Below are 25,074 nucleotides of genomic sequence, written 5' to 3' on the forward strand. Positions count from 1 at the left end.
GCATGGCTCTGTCGGGTAAGTGGCCGACTCTTGACCTTGGTTCAGGTCATGATCTCACTTTGAGTTTGAGCCCCGAGTTGGGCTCCATCTGACAGTGCGTAGCTTGCTTGGGATCTGTCTCTCCATCCCAATGCCCCTTCCCCCATATGCAATCAATCAATCAATCAATAAGCAAACTTTAAGAAAAAAGCTTTCATTGGTTAATATTTTAATTTTATGTCAATTATTCAAAAAGCATTCTATTATTCAGAGGCCTTTCACTAATCCTATTGAAAAAATAGGTTAGTCAACGGTTATCTTTGTTTTTTTTTTGTCATCTAATTCCCTTTTTGTCAAAGGATTATCTTATATCTGTTCTATCAGCCAGCATTTATGGTCTCATGCTTTCAGAAGTTTCCATCAACCTAAAACTAAGAGTGAGAAAATAAAATTACACATCAGAATAGTCATCTAAGATATATTCAGGTGTACCTGGTACCTGCCTTGTCCCCAAGACTTGAAGAGACTCCAGGGCAGGCAGGGTGAGAAGCAATTCCTGTTCTGCTGTGCTCAGCTCCAGGCAGAACACTGAGCACTTGGTGACAGAGTTCTTACTCTGCTCCAGAGCAGGGCTGATGCCGGCCATAAATTCCCCACTGTTTTGTAAATGGAGTTCGATGCACTGTGAGGCTGAGAAAATGACTGTGAGAACCCTGAGCATCTCCTGGTTCACAGTGGCCCCTCCAGACACATGCACTTCCAGAAGGGGGATCTTGTACTGCTTTGGAGAAAGAAGCCAGTAGCCAGAACTGATGTCTGGTAGTTTCGCGAGTCTCAGGTTCTGAAAGTGCTTTATGTTTTCTTCTTTTTCAGCTATATCCTGCTTCCACGCACTCACAGATTCAAAGGCAGAAACACAGTCCTGATCAACAGTCGGTGCCTGTGATTTGTCTATGCATGTTTCCAAGATTGACAAATCTAGTGTGTGTACCTCATGTCCTCTTATGGAGACCTGGATGCTCCTCAACAATAATAGGCTTTCTGGGTGGTCAAAAAAATACGGTATATTAAGTACATCCAAATTCAGGGTTTTCCCTTGAAGGAACTGCAAAATAAATGGAGAGCAGGCAGCAACAGTGTGGCTTTGGTAAGCAATTTTTATGGCAAGAGACAGTAACTGGTTTGAAATGATGGAAAAGTAACTTTCTGGAGATACCTGCCACACTGACCTCATACATTCCAACTTCTCTGAAATTTCTGGATGGTGCTTCAAGTAGTTACTGTTTTTCAATATTATCTCCAATGACTCTTTACTATCTGCCAAATGAAGCAAATGAGATACAATCTTTGGCCCTGCCTTTGTTGAAGGGTGGCAGGAGAGGTAATCCAAAAGAGTGCTGTAGAGACCTACAGCCGTCACTGATGAGTTAATTCGTTTCAAATAAGCAAGTCCCAAATCTTGATCTTCTTGCCTGTCAGAATCCAGAAGTTCAATCAGCTTCTTCCCTGCAAGAAATTCTTGGAATGCGGGATTTAGAAACTGGTAGACCGGTCTTAGTCTCTGGGCTGTGAATTTGCTCAAGAGGCACGAGACTAAACCTTCCCTTTCATCAATTCCTGCTTCTGTAAGGTCATCATCACTGAACTCAAAGCAAGATGAAAACAAACCTTTCAAGCCCAGCTCGCCACAAGAGGACACGGTTGCTCTGACAAATTCAGCTTTAGATTTGTGCTTTAAGAAAAGGCATTCTATATACGACTTGAAAACAGCCACACCATCAATGGCTTTGTTCAAAGGATACTGCAACCAGTTAGCACACAGTGATGTTACAAAGAGAGGAGTCTTGTGAATTCCCCGCAAATTCTCGCTCATTCTAAAGTAAACCATAAACTTTCGCAGACAACTCATATCGTGTGAAAAGAGTTTCCGTAATAAATACATGGTATTATAGAAGGGAAACACTTTTATCTCCAGAATCGTGTCTAGGTATCGGCGGATGTCCCTGGCCCTGTTTGTATGTACACCAATCAATAAGCAGCTCCTTGAGTGGTTTTTTTGAATTAGTTTTTCTATGACCTGGGGAACTGAGCACATCTCTCTGTAGTCATCCAAAAGGAATAACACTTGATTCTTTAACTGCTCAATGATGTTCCTCAGGCACGTTTCGGTGACAGAGCCTTCCGTTTTTAGGAGTTGGTCACAAATGATGGTGGCCAGCCCCTGGTCCAGTCTGGTAGAACTAAGGGAGAGATAGAAGACCAGCTGGAACCTGTTCAGCAAGGGACAGCATCCTGATGCCCATAAAAGAGCTATTTTCTTCAGCAGGACTGTCTTTCCACTACTTGCTTCGCCCTCCACACACATGACAGAGTTCAAGTTGGCAAAGACCTCCGGCAACACCACAGGCTCTTCCACAGGACTGCTGATGTGTTTTAAAGCCAGGGCTAGATCACAGCCCAGCAAGTGGTCGGTGGCCAGAGAGGGAGAGGCCTCAAGCAAACACATGTGGCGGAAACTGGCACTGGTATAGGATTCTCTCAGCTGCTCGCTCAGATTCTTCGCCTCCTGAAGCCACTGGGCTTCACCCTGGGCCGCTGCTGTGGAGAGAAGAAAAAAGGCAGAGCTACAAAGATGTACTCTCTCTCTTCAAATCTGCTACACACAAATAGAGGTACACATGCGTATCATCCCCTGTGTCGCTTTGAAATCCTTACCTGGTACTACAGAACTAACTGCTGCTGAATCTTCACCACAGCTTTCACTTGTGGTGTCCTTTGAAAATAAAATGCTCTGTTAAATCAAATTCTGTGTAAGACAGTAGGGCATCATGTCACAGCTGGGGACCAAACATCTAAACAAAGCCCCCCCCCCCCCCCCGCCCAGATGTTTATGCCGGTTGAAGGGGAGAGCAGCACAAATAGGAAACAATAAATGATCTGCAAATACCCTCAAGTGTCTCCTAGGTGGCCCATGTATGACACATGCTACGGGTGAATCAGGCAGTGGTTCCTCTCCAGACAACCAGAACCACAACGTGTGCAACGAGAGGGGCCCTGCAAACATAACTGAGTGCAGCTTCTGACCATAGTTATTCACATTTTTAATATACATACCTGGGATATGGAACGATCGTATTTCTTACAAAATAAGTTACTGAGATATCCCCAGACTTTCTTCTTCAATTTTATTTTTCCATCAAGTGCAGATCAAGTTACTTTGTTTTCTTTTCGTAGAATGAAAGACATAAAACATCTAACATACAGCCTCAAAGAAGAGGTGTGTGCATCTGTACTAGGTTAACAGTGACTTTGATCTCAGAGAACAGTGTAGGATTTCTCAGTTTATTTTTTTTTATTTATTTTTTTTTTCAGCGTTTATTCATTTTTGGGACAGAGAGAGACAGAGCATGAACGGGGGAGGGGCAGAGAGAGAGAGGGAGACACAGAATCGGAAACAGGCTCCAGGCTCTGAGCCATCAGCCCAGAGCCCGACGCGGGGCTTGAACTCACGGACCGAGAGATCGTGACCTGGCTGAAGTCGGACGCTTAACCGACTGCACCACCCAGGCGCCCCGGATTTCTCAGTTTAAAGGGACCAACCTATGATCTGGATTTATCAGTTGCTCATTTGCTTTTGTAAAGAAAAATATTATCTTCTGAGCCCTAGAAAAAGGCCAAGTCAAATTTTATGGTCTTCCAAATAAAGATCACATAGGGAATCCAGGTAGCCTGGATGCTAATCAGATCTAAGTCTAAGAGTCTGGGCCCCAGAGTAGAAGGGACTGACTCTACATTTCGTGAAGCTAAGTTTTAGGTCTTATTATAGTATCCTCATCTATACTTAGTACACGATAGGTGCTTAATAGGTATTTGTAGAACGTATTTCCTTATTTAGGATGAGCAATTCCTGTTCAAAAACCATTTTCTAGGGGTGCCTGGGTGACTCAGTCAGTTAAGCATCTAACTCAGTTTCGGCTCAGGTCATGATCTCACAATTAGTGAGTCTGAGCCCCACATGGGGCTCTACACTGACAGCACAGAGACCACTTGGGAATCTCTCTCAGTGTCTCTCTGCTCCTCTCCAGCTCTCTCCCTAAACAAACAAACAAACAAACAAACAAACTTAAAAATTTTTTTTCTGTCACATGATCACATACTGTTAAAATTCACAAGGTCATGTTCGTTACCGTTAATTCAGAAAGTTCACAGTGGTTGTGATCGTCTGGGATCCCTTCTGCACAGGACTTCAGATTTTGGAGAAACTGACAACTAAGCACAAAGTTAAAAGTTATAAAAACAGTTGTATGTAATTAAACGTTTGCATTAGGTTTTCAAATATACTGTAATAGAATTCTGTGTTTTCTGTTTTTGGGATTCTTTTTAAAAAAAAATTTTTTTTCAACGTTTATTTATTTTTGGGACAGAGAGAGACAGAGCATGAACGGGGGAGGGGCAGAGAGAGAGGGAGACACAGAATCGGAAACAGGCTCCAGGCTCTGAGCCATCAAACTCACGGACCGCGAGATCGTGACCTGGCTGAAGTCGGACGCTTAACCGACTGCGCCACCCAGGCACCCCTGGGATTCTTTTTTGAGAGAGAGTACACATGCATACGAGCAGGGAAGAAGGCAAAAGAATCTCAAGCAGGCTCCACGCCCAGCACATAGCCAGACCTGGGGCTCGATCCCACAACCCTGGGATCATGACCTGAGCTGAAATCAAGAGTCGTACATTCAACTAACTGAGCCACCCAAGCACCCCACTGTTATCAAGTTTTTAACAGCAAAAATTAAACATCTAGAATGGTTCTCAGCAACAGCAATGCAAATGGTTCACAAAGTAACAATGCAGACAGCCAGTAAATTTGGAGGAATGAGTGCACATTTAATACTCATCCATGAAACTTACTAAAATGGACCTAAAGATTCAAAAACAGAGAAGAAAACTCCATCTATGAATTACGAAACACAAAACAGGACATGAGTAGAAAAACTGCTAAGATGTAAAGAAAGCTGGAATTGATAGTAATGTACCAATGTTGGCTACATACCAATGTGATTTAAATCAAATGTACCACAATGATTTAAGAAAATGGGTGTGGGAATATAAGAACTTGCTGTTTTATCTTTGTACCTGAGCTCTAAATCTAAAGTCATTCTCAAATCAAAAGTTTATTTTCTAAAGAGCTCCATCAACATGAATATAGATAAAAACCACAAATATACTTAAAAACCATTTGCACTACTAGGTATTTACCCAAAGGACACCAAAGTACAGATTCAAAGGGGCACATGAACCCCAATGGTTATAGCAGCACAATCAACAGTAGCCAAATATGGAAAGAGCCCAAAGGTCCATCAACTGATGAAGGGATAAAGAAGATGAAATGTTACTCAGCCATCAAAAAGAATGAAACCTTGTCATTTGCAATGACATGGGTGGAGCTAGAATGTATTATGCTAAGTGAGTAAGTCAGAGAAAGACAAATACCATGTATTTCATGCATATGCAGAATTTAAGAAACAAATCAGATGAACATGGGGAGAAAAAAAAGAGGGAGGCAAACCATAAGGGTCTCTTAGTGACAGAGAACAATCTGAGGGTTGCTAGAGGGGAGATGGGTACGGGGATGGGCTAAATGGGTGATGGACATTAATTTAAGGAGGGCACTTGTTATGATGGGCACAGGGCGGTATATGTAAGTGGTGAATCTCTGAATTCTACTCCTGAAACCACTATTACACTGTATGTTAACTAGAATTTAGAATTTAAATTTGTTTCAAATAAAAATTTGAAACAAAAGCTATTTGCCAGACATCATCCAACTGGGTGTAGATATCCTTTAAACCCAGGTATGATGTCCTTTAAACCAAGGGGGAAATTTCTAAAGAGTTCTACAATGATTACCTTGGACACATGAAAACTATAGAAGTGACTAGATAAATTGGATAACTAGGAACAGCCAACTGTCTCAGGCTCATTTTCATGCTGCAGAATCAAAACAAAGGATAATACATTCTTATTGTATGGTTGGAAAGGAGTCCAGGAATAAAAGGATAGTTTCAGGTAAACGGAAAGTAGGACTTCTTAAAAAAATATTTATTTATTTTTGAGAGAGAGAGCGCAAGCCAGGAGGGGCAGAGAGATAGGACAACAGAGGATCTGAAGCGGGCTCTGTGCCCACAGTGCAGAAGACTGACGAAGGGCTCAAATCCACTAACTGTGAGATCATGACCAGAGCCAAAGTCAGACGCTCAACCAACTGAGCCACCCAGGGCGCCCCATCAGCAAGTAGGACTTTTAATTTTTCTGTCCAAGGTTACTATACTGACAAAACCATCAAGGAAAGGACTCTGAAGGAAGATAAGATATAGACTTTTTCATACAAAGCCAATACACTTGGTAGCCAGCAGACCAGCACTATTCTTCCGTAAAAGCAAAATGGTAACAGACGTAAAGGAACGAAGAGTGCTTTGGATGTTTAACTTGGATGGTAAATAAAAAAATATTTTTTTCTTCTTTTTAAAATGTATTTAAAAGGTAACAGTTGAAAGCAAAGACCTAACACTGTATTGTGAGATTTGTCATATATGTGGAAAGTAAAAACATAGGACAACACAAGCACAAAGTGTAAGAGCGGAGAAACAGGAGTCTACTGTTATATGGTTCATACATTCTATGTCCAGTCTTATAATAGTATTTGAAGATGTATTAAACATGCATACTGTAAATTCTAGAGCAGGCCGTAAAAGGCCAAAATAAAGATGCACAGCTCATCAGCCAACAGTAGATAGAACGGAATACTTAAAAAAAAAAAAATTCCAAACAATTGGGAAAGAAGGAAAGTCAACACAAGATGGGAGAAATAGAAAGCAAGTATCAAAATACTATATTTAAATCTAGCCATATCAATAATTACATTAAATATACATTTTTATTTATTTTTTTTTTAATTTTTTTTCAACGTTTATTTATTTTTGGGACAGAGAGAGACAGAGCATGAACGGGGGAGGGGCAGAGAGAGAGGGAGACACAGAATTGGAAACAGGCTCCAGGCTCTGAGCCATCAGCCCAGAGCCCGACGCGGGGCTCGAACTCACGGACCTCGAGATCGTGACCTGGCTGAAGTCGGACGCTTAACCGACTGCGCCACCCAGGCGCCCCTAAATATACATTTTTAAACACCCCCATTAGAAAGCAGATATTAGACTAGTAAAAAAAATCAAAGACACAACTATGCCTACCAGAAACTCACTTTAAATGTCAAGTCATAGATATAAAAGTAGAATTATTTCAAAAAAGGGGTGCCTGGGTGGCTCAGTCAGTTGAGTGTCCGACTCTTAATTTTGGCTCAGGTCATAATCCCAAGGTTGTGGGATAGAGTCCCACATCGGGCTCCATGCTCAATGTGGAGCCTGCTTAAGATTTTCTTTCTCGGGGTGCCTGGGTGGCTCAGTCGGTTGAGCGTCTGACTTCAGCTCAGGTCATGATCTCACAGTTCGTGAGTTCGAGCCCCACGTTGGGCTCTGTGCTGACAGCTCAGAGCCTGGAGCCTGCTTCGGATTCTGTGTCTCCCTCTGTCTCTGCCCCTTCCCCGCTCATGCTCTGTCTCTCTCAATCTCTCAAAAATGAATAAACATTTTAAAAAATTAAAAGAAAAAAAAAAAGATTTTCTTTCTCTTTCCTCTGCCCCTCTCCTCCACTGGTGTGGTGTCTCTCTCTCAAATTAAAAAAAAAAAAATGATTTCAAAAAAGACTTATGTAACAACTGATTATAGTAAAGCTGGTCTGTATTAGATAATGACTTAAAAATAAGGAATATTATGAAGGATAGGGAAGAACATTTCATATATTCTCTATGAAAGAGCCAAGGGCAAAGAATAGTCAAGACACATTCTCTTGAAGGAAAAGAACATGGCAGTTATACAGAAAATATGAAATTATGCTAAATGTCTTCAGTAATTAGACTGATGAAAATTAAAATTTGGGCAATACCAAGTGAGGAAGCAGACCAGTGGAAACTCATCTATGCTCGTGGGAAAATCAATTGGTACGACTTTGAAAAACGTTTGGCATAACCTAGCCAAGATGAATAGGTACAAACCTATGACCCTCCAATTTTATGGTTTGTTATGTATTTTGGAGTAACAAACGCGAGCCCTGGGAAATACATACAAGAATGTTCCCAGTGGCATTACTTGCAACACTTCAAAAACAAGCCAGGTGTTGAATCAAGAAAAAAATGGATAAATCTTATATATTCATAAAATAACATACGAACACAGCAGTGAAGACAAGTGAACTACAGCTCAACGTGTAATTATGGATGAGTCTCAAAAACCATATGAAACAAAACAATTACACAACAACCACACAGTATGTTTACATGTATTTGAACTTGAAGAACAGGCGGTTAAATATGTTTAAGGATATACACTTAGTTGATAAAACCCTAAAGAGAAGCAAAGGAACAATTAACCCCAAATTCAGGATCATGTTTAATTCTGGATTGGAAGGATGAGGATATAATCAGAATTGGGGAGGGTGGGCACAGAGGGACCTACTAAAGAATTAGTAATGTTCCATTTTATAACTTTACGGATGGATTCATTGGTTTATTACAGTCCTTTAAATCATACGTAAATATTTTAGGTACTCTAGTGCAGGCATTCTAGTTTGCTGGTTTTTGTTTTTTTTTTTTTTTTTTTCCAAAAAAGGTAGATAGGAGCATCCGGGTGGCTCAGTTGGTTACGGGTCCCACTTGGGCTCAGGTCATGATCTCACAGGTCATCTCACAGCCCGCATCAGGCTCTGTGCTGACAGCTCAGAGCCTGGAGCCCGCTTCAGATTCTGTGTCTCCCTCCCTCTCTGTCCCTCCCCTGCTTGCACTCTCTCTCAAAAATAAATAAACAATAAAAAAAATTAAAAATTAGAAAATAAAAAAGGCAGATGGCAGCAGATGATAGCTACGTTGTGGTTTAGACTGTCACAGCACCACATTGTACACCTGAAACCCCTAACATAGTGCGTCAACTGCACTTCAGTTGAAGAAGCAGCTACACTTGTGATGAGCATAGCCTACATAACATGTTCAATCACTATGTTGTACTCCTGAAATTCACGTGTTATGTATCAACTATAATTTTTTTCAAAAAAAGAGGAAGACGAAAAGGGAGTTTGATAGATTCCCGGAAATGTTCTAAATAATATTAGACTACAACCTCACTTATCTGTCCAAGAATTAAGAATGTCCTTACTGGGGCGCCTGGGTGGCTCAGTCGGTTGGGCGTCCGACTTTGGCTCAGGTCATGATCTCGCGGTCTGTGAGTTCGAGTCCCGCGTCGGGCTCTGTGCTGACAGCTCAGAGCCTGGAGCCTGTTTCAGGTTCTGTGTCTCCCTCTCTCTCTCTCCGACCTTCCTCCATTCATGCTCTGTCTCTGTGTCTCAAAAATGAATAAACGTTTAAAAAAAAACTTTTTTAATAAAAAAAAATTGTCCTTACTGTTCCCAACAGTTTACTAGATACTAAATCCAAATAATAAAGGAGAACTAAACAACTACTCCTGTCAAAACCTGTTCGAAGCAGTATCCTCTTTAGAATCTTAGAATTAGATGGAAGTATTTGAAGATCTGTATGTATTAATATGTATTTCTGGGAAAACTCTTACTAATTACCAAGTGAAAAGAACCTATTTCTTCTTGCAGGCGCCTGGGTGGCTCAGTGGGTTGAGTGTCCAACTTATGGTTTCATCTCAGGTCATGACCCAAGGATTGTGGGATTGAGCCCTCCATCAGGCTCTGTGCTGAGCGTGCAGCCTGCTTGGAATTAATCCTCTCTCTCTCTCTCTCTCTCTCTCTCTCTCTCTCTCTCTCTCTCTCCCCCTCCCTCCCTCCCTCCCTCCCTCCCTCTCACCCTCTCTTTCTCTAAAATACATTTTTTTAAAAAAATTCACAGAAAAGAAATATTAAAGAAATGGGCATTTCCTCATTTCTTCATGAAATTTTAGAACACTGGAAACAAACAGAAAATTCTAAAAGCTTCCAAAGAGGGGTAGAGTAGTTTGCACTCACAGGATTAAGAATTAGAAAGGCATGGAACTTTTCAACAGCAACACTGGAAGCTATTAGGAAATGTAGCAGTGCCTCTAAGATTCAGAATGAGAAGGACTTCCAACCTAGAGTACTAAAACTAGCTAAACTACCCAAACACAAGTGTGGGGTTTGGAGTATAAATATATGCATAATCTTCTGCATTAGTAAATGAACCAAGAGGATGGCATTAGATCCAGCAAGCGGGAGCTACAACACAGGAGGGAAGAAATGGGAATACCCAGGATGAATGTGAGGGAAGATCCCAGGATCCCAGGTGCCTACAGGACAAGTAGTTCATACTGGATCAGGTCAGAAGACATCAGGACAGACCCATTCAAGAAAATGAAAATGCTGGGGTATCTTGTAGGTCCAAATGAAGGATTGGAGGTTTAAACGTTTGGGAGAATTTGAAGATGAACTAACTATATACAAAAAACTAAGCAAATGGCTATACCTTCTTTAATAAATATTTTAAAAGGTGGGGGGTGCCTGGGTGGTTCAATTGGTTGAGCATCTGACTTTGGCTCAGTTTATGATCTCACAGTTCACGAGTTCGAGCCCCATGTCAGGCTCTGTGCTGACAGCTCAGAGCCCGAAGCCTGGTTCAGATTCTTTGTCTCCCTCTCTCTGACCCTCCCCCGTTCATGCTCTGTCTCTCTGTCTCAAAAATAAATAAACGTTAAAAAAAAAATTAAAAAAAAAAATGGGCGCCTGGGTGGCGCAGTCGGTTAAGCGTCCGACTTCAACCAGGTCACGATCTCGCGGTCCGTGAGTTTGAGCCCCGCATCGGGCTCTGGGCTGATGGCTCAGAGCCTGGAGCCTGTTTCTGATTCTGTGTCTCCCTCTCTCTCTGCCCCTCCCCCGTTCATGCTCTGTCTCTCTCTGTCCCAAAAATAAATAAAAACGTTGAAAAAAAAAATTAAAAAAAAAAAAAAAGTTGTACAGGGAGGGAAAGTGTTAATTTACTACAAGGTTTAGCTCTGCACAGCATTTATATAGTCATGATAATAAAAACACATAATGTAAAAATTATTGCTCTAACCAGAACTACACATGTAGCAAGGAATTCTACATGTGAAGGATGCCACAAGAGCAAGAGGATGAAAGAAATAAACACTCATGCTACATAACATGAATCCAAGAGGTGGGTAAAGACTTAGAAGATAAAACTGGGGGACGGGGAGAATTATTAAACGTGCATCCAAATTCACAGACACTAAACATTCATTCCACTCACTTGGGAAAATATTTGGCATGATCTTCTAATGGGTCATCACCTTCCTTCCAGTTCTCCATACATCCTCCGCAGAAGAAACACTGGACGATGTCCTTCCTGCCTAAAAGTAAGGAAATTCCATCCACTTGTATGTGCATTTGTCAAGTGCCACAGATAACAATCACGAAGCCTTTATGAGCAAGCAAAACGCTCTTCGCATTTCCAATCGGATTTTGCGACAGAGTCACAGTTGGGGTCACCAGCAAGGTGATATTCTATGTAGGACTCTTCTCTTGGCCAACAGAGTAATCAACTAATGAACCAAATGCTCCTAAGGTACCAGGCACTTTGATGAACACCCTCTCCCTGTCCCATTCTCCTTTAATGGAGAGAGAGATTTGCAAATCAGAATGTGGAATTATAGCTCCTCGAGGCAAGAGATTTTTGTCCGTTTTGCTCACTCATGAAGCTCACTGACCTAGAAAAATACCTAGCACTTCTTATTAAACACTCAATAAGTACTTGTTTAAGGAATAGGACAGAAAGAATGTATTTGGAGCTCAAGGGGAAAAATCTTTGAGGAAATGTAGCAGCCCGTATATAAGTAAATTCATGAAGAATCAAGTGCCTCTTACTACATGATTCCCTGGTTTATTTCACTACAAGCAGCATCAAGTCGCCTTACGAGATTATTTCTCTGAAAGGAAATTAGTATTAGAACCCACCAAATGATTGAAATAGAAATGGAACATCCATCATCTTCCTTCTACTCTTGGACCCTTGTAGGCACCGCAAAGCTAGGGCAGAAGAAAATCCCCCCCCCCCCTTTGTATCTGGACAAAACTACAAGGTCTTAGAGATTGCAAAATCCTAAAAGGGTCAGAGGACTCAGATTTGTGGGGAGAGCTGGAGGTTTGAAAAGGAAGAGGGTGAGGACACTGGGCAGAGGATCTTTGAGGACACTGGCAAGAGAAAGAATAGAGTATGGAGAAAGCGGGGCTGGGTGGGGGCGGGGGGGGGAATGTCTTTTTAAATGCTTAAGAATGTGAGGCATTAAGATTTTTCTGTACTAGGCACCTGGGTGGCTCAGTCGATTGAGCCTCTGTTCCACTCAGGTCATGATCTCACTGTTCACGAGTTCGAGCCCCACGTCAGGCTCAGGGCCGACAGCTCAGACACTGGACCTGCTTCAGATTCTGTGTCTCCCACTTTCTCAAAAATAAATAATTTTTTTTTAATGTGCAATCTTAAAAATTTTTTTTTTGTACCAATGGAATAGGTCTGCTAAAGTGACCATAGCATTCCCGTACCCCACAACGCCCTGTAATATTTCTGATACCTACTTGACTGCTCAGCACGAGATCTGCATGGACCTCTGCTATCATCACTCCATGTGTGTGTTTGGTCTAAAGAAGGACAGCAAGGGGCACCTGGCTGGCTCAGTTGGTAGAGCCTGCACCTCATGTTGTGAGTTCAAGCCCCACAATGGGCCTAGAGGTCACTTAAAAAAAAAAAAAAAAAGGCAATGGCCAGCAAGATACCTAGGAAGGGCACACTATCTTTTCTCTGATCACCTTGCTGTACTCATACAGATATTTTGCTGAGGAAAACCAACCCACTCTGGATTACAGAGTGGAGCTGCCTGAGGACCAACAACTAAACAGAGAACATTACCAACTGACAGAAGATGCTACATGGTCGGAAATCATAAAGAAGAACTTCCTGGGAGAGCCTAGGTGGCTCAGTCGGAAGAATATGTGACTCATGATTGTGGGTGGTGAGGTTGAGCCCCATGTTGGGTGTAGAGATGACTAAAAAAATCAACTTTAATTAAAAAAAAAAAAAACTTACCTAAAACACAAGAATTGCCTGATGTTCTCTTCCAAATAGAGTATGGCAAAGGCTGCTATCCACACTCCCAGTATCTCTCTTTCTTCCATGGTAACAGAAACCCCCCTTTTTGCTAGTCATCCAGGAAAAAGAATGAACGTCCTAGCTCCTTTTATAGGTAGGTATGGCCACATGACTACTAAATTCAGTTTACAGAGATAGAAGCAGAAGGGAAGTACAAAGGTCATGTGACAGTTTCCAGGGAAGCCAAGGTTGGTAGGGGGTGAGGGTTGGAGAATAATGTATAGAAAGTAAAAGGCATTGTAGGAGCACCTGGGCGGCTCAGTCACTTAAGCATCCGACTCTTGGTTTTGGCTCAGGTCATGATCTCATGGTTCACGGTTCAAGCCCCATGTGGGGCTCTGCACTAACAGTGTAGAGCCTGCTTGAGATTCTCTCTCTCCCTCTCTCTCTCTGCCCCTCTCCTGTGAGCGCTCTCTCTCTCTCTCAAAATAATAAACATTTAAAAAAGAAAAGCAGAGACTGTTGAGTCTAGATAAACACAAGTCCAGGACCATAAGGTATAAATGGAGTTTAAGTGGACATAAGAAAGAGCAAGACCAGAGCTTGGCAGAAACTAGCGACTCACCTGTATAGAGAAGACCTGCTCTGACCAGAGCTGAAACTCCTGCAGGGAATGCATGGGGCCAGCTCTTAAAAGAATCCAGTCGTAGTCCTTCATTAGCAAAGATGCTGTCATTGCAATACGCTTGAAAAAAAAAGGCATACGGGGAGATCAGCAAGCTTTGAGATTCCAACTATCAGTGTTCAAATTACCCCTTTGTATCTAGAGATGGAATATGGATGCATTGTGTTTTGCTTCAGTGTAATTGGAGGAGGGGTTGGAAAAGATGGAATAGTTACGATGAAGCAAGACTGACCACATGTCGAAGCGCTGAAGCACTGGTAGATATGTGGTGGCTAAATACTACCGTCTCATTTCTGCGTAGGTTAACATTTTTCGATAATAAAACATTTCAAAAGGATCTCTTCGTCATCTACTGAGGAAGTTTTGGGGTGATGGCGGGGGGGTCCAGAACCGATGGCCAAAAAAGGATTCTTGAAGGCACCTTTGGTGCAAAAAGGGGATTTCATTAAAATACGGGGACAGGACCCATGGGCAGGAAGAGCTTCATGGGGTCGTGAGGGGTAACTCATTATATACCGTCATGTTAGGAGGGGGTCAGGGATAGACTAAATCTCTAAGGTATTTTGAAAGCAAGATTTCCAGGACCTTGAGGGGCTAGCTGTTGCTAGGGAAATGCCAGTTATTAATATTTAATAAAACCTCAATCATGAGACCCTGCAGATGCATATCAGGGGGGCCATAAGCTTGGAGGATGATTGCCAGCATACATCTTGGGGCAGTTGAGGTAAAGGAAGTAGACTTACAGGATCCTCGAGATTGAGATAATGTTAGACTAAGATTCCCTTTTGCCCCCAGCAAAGTGTCATCATCAGACAGCTGAGCTCCGAGGAGGTCAGTCTGCCGGTTTCAAGGACTTGCCAGTGGGCTATAGGCAGTAAGGGAACTCAATTTTTCATTTGCCTTAGTTTCCACATCACCATGGCAAGCATTTATACCCCTTTCGTCTGTCCTCTAACATAACTAACCTATGTTAATTTGGTTCTGCGTGTTTAAGATGAAAGCTTGCCTTGGTGTTTTTTGTTTTTTGTTTTTTTTTTAACATTTATTTATTTTTGGGACAGAGAGAGAGCATGAACGGGGGAGGGGCAGAGAGGGAGACACAGAATCGGAAGCAGGCTCCAGGCTCTGAGCCATGAGCCCAGAGTCCGACGCGGGGCTCGAACTCACAGACCGCGAGATCATGACCTGAGCTGAAGTCGGACACTTAACCGACTGAGCCATTCAGGCGCCCCCCCTTGGTGTTGTTTAAACACAGGAGTGTCCGAGGAATATCACATATCACCCACCTGGGGGTCGGGGGGTGTAGGTGCCAGCCTGTGTTTTGCCCTCAGCTCGCCCCAGGCTCCCTCATCAACTACCATCAAAATAAAACAAGACAGTGCTAGAGGAGATTCCCCTTTTCCCCAGCTTAGCGTCAAGATTCGAGAATATCAAGTTTTCCTTGTTATCTCCCTTAAGAGCAGGCAGGATACCCTTTGGGGTATCCACTCTGTGAGGTAGTCTCCACTGGACTTCTCACCTTGGGCTGGGCCTGGGGTTGCATTCCTGTCTTCTTTCTGTACCCTGTGAGGACTTGAAAACTAACCTATGGGGGCGCCGGGGTGGTTCAGTGGGTTAAGTGTCTGACTTCAGCTCAGGTCATGATCTCACAGTCCGTGAGTTCCAGCCCCTCATCAGGCTCTGTGCTGACAGCTCAGAGCCTGGAGCATGCTTCAGATTCTGTGTCTCCCTCTTGCTGCCCCTCCTCCACTCATACTCTCTGTATCTCAAAAAGAAATAAAAACATTTTTGAAAAATTAAAAAAAAAAAGAAAACTAACCTATGTTAATTTGGTTCTGCGTATTTAAGATGAAAGCTTGCCTTGGTGTTCTACCTTTGAACACAGGATCCTGCCATTAACTTCGTTTTTAATCTGAATATTACTTAGTATTTTGGAAAAACCCATCTTTTCCTACGTGTCCATTGCTCTCACACAACTATCGCACTCACAACCCTTCTGACACCAGATGTGTGAGGGTCCTACGCCCGCCCCCTGAAGCCATTCTCAGACACCAGCTGGGTGTCCTACAATTTACCCAAATCTAACTCTACCAGAGATATGTCAGATCCCACAGGTTAAGGGCTCAGCCACACAAGACTGCTCCCACACCACTTTATTTGCTAGAGTGGCTCACAGAACTCAGGGAAACACTTACTTACCACTTTCTTTAAGGGGATGATAAAGGATACACATGGACAACCAGATGAAGACATACATAGGCCCAGTGTGTATGTGTGTGTGGGAAGCTTCTGTACAGAAGCTTCTGTCCAGCGGGGAGTTGACTGTGGGTGTATTCTCTCCCCGGGAAGCTCTCTGAACACTATACTACTGGGCTATTTAAGGAGGCTTCCTCATGTAAGCCTGATTGATCATTACCTCCACTTTCAGCCCCCTCCTCTCTCTCTCTGAAGAATGGGAGGAAGGGCTGAAAATTCCAAGCTTCTAAAGGTGGTTTGGCCTTCCTAATGAGCAGCCCCCATCCAGGATCCCACCCACTGCATCCAAGAGCCACCCACCTCATTAGAACAAAAGATCCTCTAAGTGCTGTGATCACTTAGAAATTCTTTTTTTTTTTTTTATGTTTATTTATTTTTGAGAGACAGAGACAGACAGACAGAGCATGAGCAGGGGAGGGGTAAGAAGAGAAGGAGACACAGAATCCAGGCTCCAAGCTGTCAGCACAGAGCCCAGATGCGGGGCTCAAACTCACAGAGAACCTGACCGGAGCAGAAGTAGGACATTTAACTGAGCCATCCAAGTGCCCCTGATCACTTAGGAATTCTTAAGGGTTTTAGGCGCTAGGTGCCAGGAACTGGGGGAGTTTATGTATTTTCTATTATCTCACACCTAATTTCTTAACACTGATCCATTTAAGAACATATTCAGAAGTGTTTTATCCAGAAAATTTAGGACATTGTTCTAAAGAAAGTGTCGAAGACCTAACTCTGTCATATGCTGATTTATGCAAAAAAAAAAAAAAAAAAAAAAAAAAAAAAAAAAAACCAAAGTCATTCCAGGGGCACCTGGGTGGCTCAGTAGGTTAAGTGTCTGACTTCAGCTTGGGTCATGATCTCACAGCTCCTGAGTTCAAGCCTCGCATCAGGCTCTGTGCTGACAGCCCAAAGTGGAGCCTGCTTCCGGTTCTGTGTATCCCTCTCTCTGCCCCTCCCCTGCCTGCACTCTGTCTCACTCACTCAAAAATAAACATTAAAAAACAAACAAAAAAACTAAGTCACTCCCGAAGACTAGAAATCTCTTATGAAAATAGTTTTTTGGTTTTTTTTTTTTTTTATTATTATTACACCATGGGGCGCCTGGGTGGCTCAGCTGATTAAGCTTCTGACTTGGGATCAGGTCATGATCTCGTGGTCTGTGGGTATGAGCCCCACGTTGGGCTCTGTGCTGACAGCTCAGAGCCTGGAGCCTGCTTCAGATTCTGTGTCTCCCTCTGTCTCTCAAAAATAAACATTAAAAAAATTATTATGACACCACAATGTGAGGAAGAGAATGAAAAAAAAAAAGATGACAAAAAAAAAAAAAAAGCAAAGAAAGAAATAAGCAAAGCCTTTGGGATATTACCTGACACCATAGGTAACTCTCTCTTGACCCAGGAATTCACAAAATGTTCCCCCTGAAGAAAATTAAAATTCAAGTTATCCACTATTTGACTTAGACAATACAGTGATCTATGAATCACAAGTGGTAAGAACTCTCCTTCCCCCGCCCCCCCCCCCATAGTTTCATTGGGTTGCGGCAGGTTTGTGGGATCATTCCTAATTTCCATCTCTATTGATGTTGGAATTTTTTAATGCAGTGCAAAAAACAAAAACAAAAAAAAACACCTGTGAGTGTTTATAGCCAACAGGGAGCCTTCTCAGGGTCATGTTTTCCAAAGATCCAGTTCAAAATCAGAGTTATATTAACATTGCACAGATGTACTTTGACTAATGAGGCAGTATAAGCTATATGGAGGAAAACGGATTCAGTGAGGTGGTTAGGTGTTAAGTAACCAATCCTGAAACTACACCCAGATTTCTTTCTGAGCAAACACTCCTCCTCCCTTTCAGGCCATCTTCTTTCCAGGGCTCTCACCTTCTGAGTCCCCTTAGCCAATCCACTCTTTTCTTGTTTAAGCCAATTCGGGAAGTGACCGGCACTAGGGAATCCTTACTAATAGAGTATAAAGTAACCAGCTGGGAGGCAGCAGCTCTGAGGCCAGCTGGGCTGGGGGTACCAGGTGTGAATATCTTATGCAGGCATTCAGGTGGGGGCAGCCATCGGAAGCGGAAGTGGGGTGGGGGTGGGGGTGAGGGTGACTCCAGTCAAAGAGGGTAAGACTGGCTGTAGTTCAGCAAGACAATGTGGTTTGCTGCAGTCAACCAGAAGAGAGGTAGGAGAAATGAAAGAAGGGAAGAAAAAACAAATGGAGCCGATGACAAAAAAAAAATGCCCCCCCCCCCCCCCCCCCCCCCCGCCCCGCTTCTAATTCACAAAGTATCAGGTAACCAAAAGCCAACTTGAGAAAATATCTGCTGTTATAAATTACCGTGACACCAACAAATCCCTTGTAGCTTTGGATATACTGTGCAATTTCCTCTGAGGATTTCTTACTTTGAAGAAATTCACATCTGTAATTGGTAAACAAGAGTAAACATCTCTCTCTCAAAAGTAAAAATAAACATTAAAAAAAAAAAAAAAGAATCCAGCACTTAACCAAGTGAGCCACCCAGGTGCCCCAACTGTTCTACTTTTGTTTAAAATTTTCAACATCAGGGGCTCCTGGGTGGCTCAGTTGGTTAAGCATCCAATTCTTGGTTTGGGCTCGGGTCATGATCTCATGGTTCATAGGTTCAAGCCCCACATCGGGTTGTGTGCTGATGGCAGGGAGCCTGCTTGGGATTCTGTCTCTCTGTCTCTCTCTGCCCCTCCCCTGCTCGCTATCTACCTCTCTCTCAAAAATAAATAAAAAAACGTTAACATTTTTCAACATCAAAGTTAAAAAAAGGTTTAAGCAATAAATCCATATTTGGGAGATGTAAAGTCGTGTAGAAAATACTACTCAACATAGCATTAAAGATAATTGAAACATACTTCATTTTCTTTTTTTTTTTTTCAACGTTTATTTATTTTTGGGACAGAGAGAGACAGAGCATGAACGGGGGAGGGGCAGAGAGAGAGGGAGACACAGAATCGGAAACAGGCTCCAGGCTCTGAGCCATCCGCCCAGAGCCTGACGCGGGGCTCGAACTCACGGACCGCGAGATCGTGACCTGGCTGAAGTCGGACGCTTCACCGACTACGCCACCCAGGCGCCCCTAAACATACTTCATTTTCTAAGCAGAGAACGAAATGTTGTAATCAAAACTTTTCAGTTTTTGAAATAAAACATTTGCATGAGGTATATATTCAGCAGTACATGTAACCATGTGTAGTAAGATTTTAAACATGGTGTTAGTTTCCAACTTCCTTTATACACTATTTTACATCATCCCCATGCAAATTATTCTTTATTAATTAAGGCAGATCTGGAACTACTTTGCCAAACAGATAGGATTCTGATATAATAAAACCTTTAAGAAGTGGTTTTATAATGGAGCGCTTGGGGAGGCTCAGTTAGTTAATTGTCCAACTCTTGGTTTCGGCTCAGATCATGATCTGAGGGTTGGTGACTTTGAACGCCATGACAGGCTCTGGGCTGTCAGCACAGAATTTTTGGGATTTCTCTCTTCCTCTCTCTACCCCTCCCCTGCTCACATGCGTGACCATGCATGTGCTCTCTCTCAAAGAATAAACATTAAAAAAAGAAGTGATTTTATTTTATTTTTTATTTAATGAGAGAGAGAGTACAAGCAGGGGAGAGGGGCAGAGAGAGAGACAGAGAGAGAATCTTAAGCAGGCTCCACGCTCAGTGTGGAGCCCAATGCGGGGCTCCAACACACAACCCAAGGATCATGACCTGAGCTGAAACCAAGAGATGGCCGCTCAACCGACTGAGCCATCCAGGTGCCCCAAAACGATTTTAAATGATACAATTCACATTTTCCACAAAGTAATCAAGCCTTTCTTGAATAAATTCTGAAATGTTCCAATATCGGATAGGAAACGATCAAGACTGAAGACTCTACTCCAGATGACTTGTCTTTTGCCTTACAACAACAACAACAACAACAACAAACAAAGATAATTACAGGAAAAATATATTTATCTACTTACGTGGGGAACCACTTGGCATGTTCCTTCCAAGGATCGTCTCCCTCTTCCCAGTTTCCTAAACATCCACCACAGGAAAAACACTGCACAGTGTCCCGTTTACCTACATGCAAAGGACACATTTAGATCTCCCAGCAATGGCTCCATGGGGTAGGGCAGAAGACGGGGTAGGGCAGAAGACGAGTTTCCAGGAGCTGACTGCTTGGTGCATGAGCAAAAGGCACTGCTGCATGTCTGTCTGTTCACACCCCCTGCAGGCTGAATCTCTACCCACACACAGCCCTGCTCCCCTAAGGGAGCAGTTAGGGTACCCTACCCCTCAGCCACAGCCCTACTTCACATACAGAACGGTCAGCTGCTCATGCACTTGCCCCAATTCCTTCCAAGGGCTGGTGTTTTGCTCTTTGAGCTCTCAGGGAAGGAGTCAGGAAACCAAGAAACACCAGCACTCATAAAGTAAGGTACCATTAGAAGCTGTAACTTGTAGTTCCACCATGAAGTTTCCGTGGAGACTTAAGCACATTTCTTAAACTCTTTGAGCCTAATAAACTCAACTGTGAGACGTGGGGAAGGGGCAAGTTGTTGGATTAGAATTAAGGCTGAATTTGAACTTAGCATCAAGCACATACTTAGTAAATGATAGCTGCTTTCAAAATTGTCATTCACACTTGTCCTAACATTTATGGCATGGCCAGGAGATTTCAAACATAGTGCAGTTTTCTAGAGTGCAATTCTCCCTATACATTAAAGTTAGCCTTAAAATTAAAGCAAACAACTCCCCCCCTCCCAATACTGCAGCCATTAAAAGAATTAAGGAAAGGGGCGCCTGGGTGGCTCAGTCCGTTAAGCATCTGACTTCGGCTCAGGTCATGATCTCACTGTCTGTGGGTTTGAGGCCCGCGTCAGGCTCTGTGCTGACAGCTTGGAGCCTGGAGCCTGCTTCAGATTCTGTGTCTCCCTCTCTTTGACCCTCCCCCGTTCATGCTCTGTCTCTCTCTGTCTCAAAAATAAACAAACATTAAAAAAAAAAAAAAAAAAGGAATTAAAGATCATAGAAGAACCAGGGAACGGGTAAGAAAACTGTGGTCAGTTTGACTTCGTGATTTATTACGAGGGCAGTGAGAATGCAACCAGCATTGTCTGAGGTCCAAATTTAAGGAAAAGTAACTTCCTTACTTTATAATACATTTTGCAAATTAACTTGATGCTTTGTACAGTGTGTTCAAGTTACAAGGGTTCAATTTTAATAAAACACACCTTATGCCTCATGTAACTCATTTAACAACTGAGGAGAAGTTCACAGAATGTTCCAATTCCAACATGGGACCCAAACGCAAAACTCCAGAGAAATACTTCAGAAAATGACTTTAAAAAAAATTTTTTTTAACGTTTATTTATTTTTGAGACAGAGAGAGACAGAGCATGAATGGGGGAGGGACAGAGAGCGAGGAGGACACAGAATCGGAAGCAGGCTCCAGGCTCTGAGCCATCAGCCCAGAGACCGACACGGGGCTCGAACTCACAGACTGCAAGATCGTGACCTGAGATGAAGTCGGACGCTTCACCGACTGAACCACCCAGGCGCCCCCAGAAAATGACTTTAAAAATTACCTGTAGGGGCACCTGGGTGGTTCAGTCGGTGAAGCGGCCGACGTCGGCTCAGGTCATGATCTCGCAGTCTGTGAGTTCAAGTCCCGCATAGGGCTCTGTGCTGACAGCTCAGAGCCTGGAGCCTGTTTCAGATTCTGTGTCTCCCTCTCTCTCTGACCCTCCCCCGTTCATGCTCTGTCTCTCTCTGTCTCAAAAATAAATAAACATTAAAAAAAAAAATTACCTGTAAAGACAAAACCAGCAGCTGAGAGGTCCCTCACGGATACCGCTTGCACATAAAATGGCCAGTTCTGGAAGGATTCGAGTCTGGCCCTGTCTTCCTGGTACCTTGCTTTGTCGCCTCTCAGCATGTTCTCTGGATTCTTGACTCTTATATCATACTTGCCAATGTTACCAACATCTTTGCCCAAAAGGAACTCACAACGTGGACGAAACTTCTTGTGAAGTTCTATGGGGAGTCTGTGGATGCTGGCACCAAAGAGGATTAAGCTGCAGCAGAAGCACTGAATCCCAGATTTTACGCCAGTGAAATAAAACCCGGCTGCTGCCATCTCCTGTGGCGTCCATGAGCTGTAGTGCTCATAGGTCACAAAACTCTTCAACCTTTTTGCTTCACTGCGCATGTGTGAGTTAAAGCCTTTCTGCATTTTTTCTCGTTCCTTCTGAAATCCTTCTTCCATTTCTTTGGCGAACTGAACTGCATCTATGCCTAGAAAAGCAGACAGCTCCGGGAGCAAAGCAAAATCAAACTCGGAAATCCTATCCTCCTGGGCCGCCTCCTGGGCCGCCATTTTCTGAAAAGGAAAGAAAAGCAGGTTGATGAACTTCCACCTGAGCAGCTGCAGGTAAGTCACCATTTAGGTCAAAGGCATAAAACAGGGTCTCCCATAGCACCATCATATAACAAGCCACAGCATGCCTGCTTGCATTCTCCACACTCCGGGAGCCTCAGGAGTCTTCTGTTAATCCCTGTTAATTTTCTGTTAAACTTCTGTTAATCCCTGTTAATCTTCTGTTAAACCCAACATGAAGTTGGGTGGTTCCGCTCTGCAAGGTGGGCTTATGCACTTCCCACCCACTCCCGCCTTTACCCGGTTCAGCTGATCAAGAACTTGCCCATCTACCCACATTTCTGCAAAAGCTGCAGCTGAGGATCTTGATTAAGAGCAAGCATGCCCTTCATTTGGCCGGATCCAGCGCAAGGAAGAGCTCCTTTGTCATTAGTGCAGGAAATTTGTCTCCGAGGAGGTTATCCAGGAAGGTCTATCAGACCAGAAGGTTACCAAGGTTTCGACGGAATCGCCCCTTTGTTTCAATTCTCTTTTGCCCTGTACAGTCCCTTTGGTGGCTAGCAGATGAGAGTCACATTATGACCAAAAGAAGTATCTCCCCAACTCTCATTTGCCATCACATCCCTTCCCAGAATGAACAGATCAAACCTTGGTGGGCTCGGCTGCCTGAGGCTCTTACTTTCATTTTTGCCAAAGCAGCCCAAACCCGCCAAGAAATGGTTTTCTTGGAGGACTTCCTCTCTGAGTTTGTGTGAATAGCTTAGCTCTTTGCTCTGGTTCAGGATCTACTACCGGTCCCTCCCTGCTCTGCTTTTCCTCCCATCAATAGTTCTCCTACTTGAAATCAAGCCACTGATGCCTCAGCAGCCAGCCTGGCCTCTGTGGCTTGAACTCTTTGCATTCTTTTCTCATTCTCCCACTTTTCATTCTTTTTTTTTTTTTTTTTTCTCCCAAAGTCTTAGCCATCATTTAAATTTAAAAGAGGAACCACGGGTTTCCAGTATGCAATCACAGTGCCCTGTCTCCAGCCATCACCCAGGGTTGGCTAACTGAAAAAACTCACAAGACTCTACACAGTATAGTTACATAAGGCTTTAACAACAGTGAAAGATAAGATACAAAAATTAAAATTCATGAGGCGCCTGGGTGGCTCGGCCGGTTAAGCGTCTGACCTCCACTCAGGTCATGATCTTGCGGTTGCTGAGTTCGAGCCCCATGTCGGGTTGGCCGCTGTCAGCCTGTCAGCGCAGTTTGCTTTAGATCCTCTGTCTCCCTCACTCCGTCCCTCCCTCACCTGTGCTCTCCCAAAAAATAAATGTTGAAAAAAAAAAAAATTAAAAACAGGTCTACACGAGAGAGGGACTCAGACTCCAGGATCAGTACCTAGGGATTTTTCTCTGTTGCACAGGACATTCTTCATTTTAGGTAATGAACCACCTAGGTAGCTCTTAGAGAAACCATAATCTCATCTGAGGAGGAATCTTAGAGACCCCTCTGGTCCTGTGACCAAAACTAGGCTGCGTGACCGGTCCCAAAACCAGAAACAAGCTGATGCCAGCTGCGCCCCCCCCCCCCGGGCCCCGGCCTGTTTCAGACCCTAGCACACGACTGACTACATTCATCACCACTTTGGACATTTCATTCAGGTTTGGCAAACATGCAGCATCTCGGATCCCTATCTCTCCGGGGGTACGGAAGTACAGGATTGCAAGAGACCAGCTGGTCCGCAGTCGTCCTGTACGTAGACAACAAAGTTCACCGGTCAGTTTTGCTGGTCCCCAGGCTGTTTCTGGGCAGAAGAGACCTCCGAAGCCCTCTCCAGCTTTCCTGTTCTTTTACAGCAAGAGCTAAGAGAGCCAGGGAGGTTCCTGTGTTGTGCAGCTAGGATTCAAACCCATCTGTGTGACCCTAGTGCCTGTCCTCTGGCCTCCCAAGAGACAAACAGGAATGAGAGAAACATGAGAACTGCGAGGTGAGGTGTGGAAGCAAAGCACCATGGTCAGAGAAGGTCATTTACTTACTGAGAGGCTTGTCCGGAGTCCCACTCAGAAGGAAGGAGAGTGTGTGGCTGAGCCTCTGTGCTAGCCCTTTAATGGGAAGCACTGAGAAAACATTTGAGGAACCAAAACTCAAATTGCATAGTTCACTGGGAAGTTACCGGTCAATGTTCCAGGGTTGTGAGTCAACAGGCATTAGGTCAGAACTCGAAAGGAATAATAAAACCTGCCAAGTCCCACAGCAGAAAGTATTTTATTCTAAATAGTTCATGATTAATGAAAGCTTATGATGCTAGTATAAATCTTCTTTCTGGGAAGATGGCATTTTCTACCTTTCTGGTATCTTTGAGGATTTTCTCTTTTATCTTTGGGGTTATAAACATTCTTAGGATATGGTCTAGGTGTGGGTGCTCTTACATTCATTGCCCTGAGCACCCAGCGGGCTTTTTCATTCGGAACAGCTGGAGCTCCCAACAGCCCTGGGCGATTATCTTTAATTTCCTAACTTCCTACTGTTTTTCTCTTTTCACTCTGCCTGGTATCCCTATTCAGTTGGAAATCTAAGTCTTAACTTTCTTTTCCCTCAAACATTCTCTTAC

General features: G+C 43.4%; 1 protein-coding gene across 2 annotated transcripts in view; it reads right to left on the reverse strand.

Annotated features, from left to right (window-relative positions):
• The window catches only part of NAIP (NLR family apoptosis inhibitory protein), a 35,935-nt gene extending 11,340 nt beyond the window's left edge, over window positions 1-24,595 (reverse strand). The window contains exons 1-10 of one of the 2 annotated variants that reach the window (XM_040451339.1): window positions 24,500-24,594; window positions 21,911-22,481; window positions 20,080-20,179; window positions 18,413-18,494; window positions 17,446-17,497; window positions 13,767-13,886; window positions 11,309-11,408; window positions 4,167-4,248; window positions 2,695-2,752; window positions 472-2,577 (exon numbers count right to left, since the gene is read on the reverse strand). In XM_040451339.1, coding sequence (XP_040307273.1) covers window positions 472-2,577; window positions 2,695-2,752; window positions 4,167-4,248; window positions 11,309-11,408; window positions 13,767-13,886; window positions 17,446-17,497; window positions 18,413-18,494; window positions 20,080-20,179; window positions 21,911-22,478 — 3,268 coding nt within the window. In that variant the 5' untranslated portion in view covers window positions 22,479-22,481; window positions 24,500-24,594. Of the gene's footprint in view, window positions 1-471; window positions 2,578-2,694; window positions 2,753-4,166; window positions 4,249-11,308; window positions 11,409-13,766; window positions 13,887-17,445; window positions 17,498-18,412; window positions 18,495-20,079; window positions 20,180-21,910; window positions 22,482-24,499 lie in introns of both variants that reach the window. The other variant, XM_040451350.1, reaches the window with a different exon arrangement.
• Between the last annotated feature and the right edge of the window lie 479 nt (window positions 24,596-25,074).

Source organism: Herpailurus yagouaroundi, unplaced genomic scaffold (genome assembly GCF_014898765.1).
Source record: "Herpailurus yagouaroundi ecotype Mexico unplaced genomic scaffold, PumYag 29, whole genome shotgun sequence".
In the NCBI taxonomy this organism is placed as follows: domain Eukaryota; kingdom Metazoa; phylum Chordata; class Mammalia; order Carnivora; family Felidae; genus Herpailurus; species Herpailurus yagouaroundi.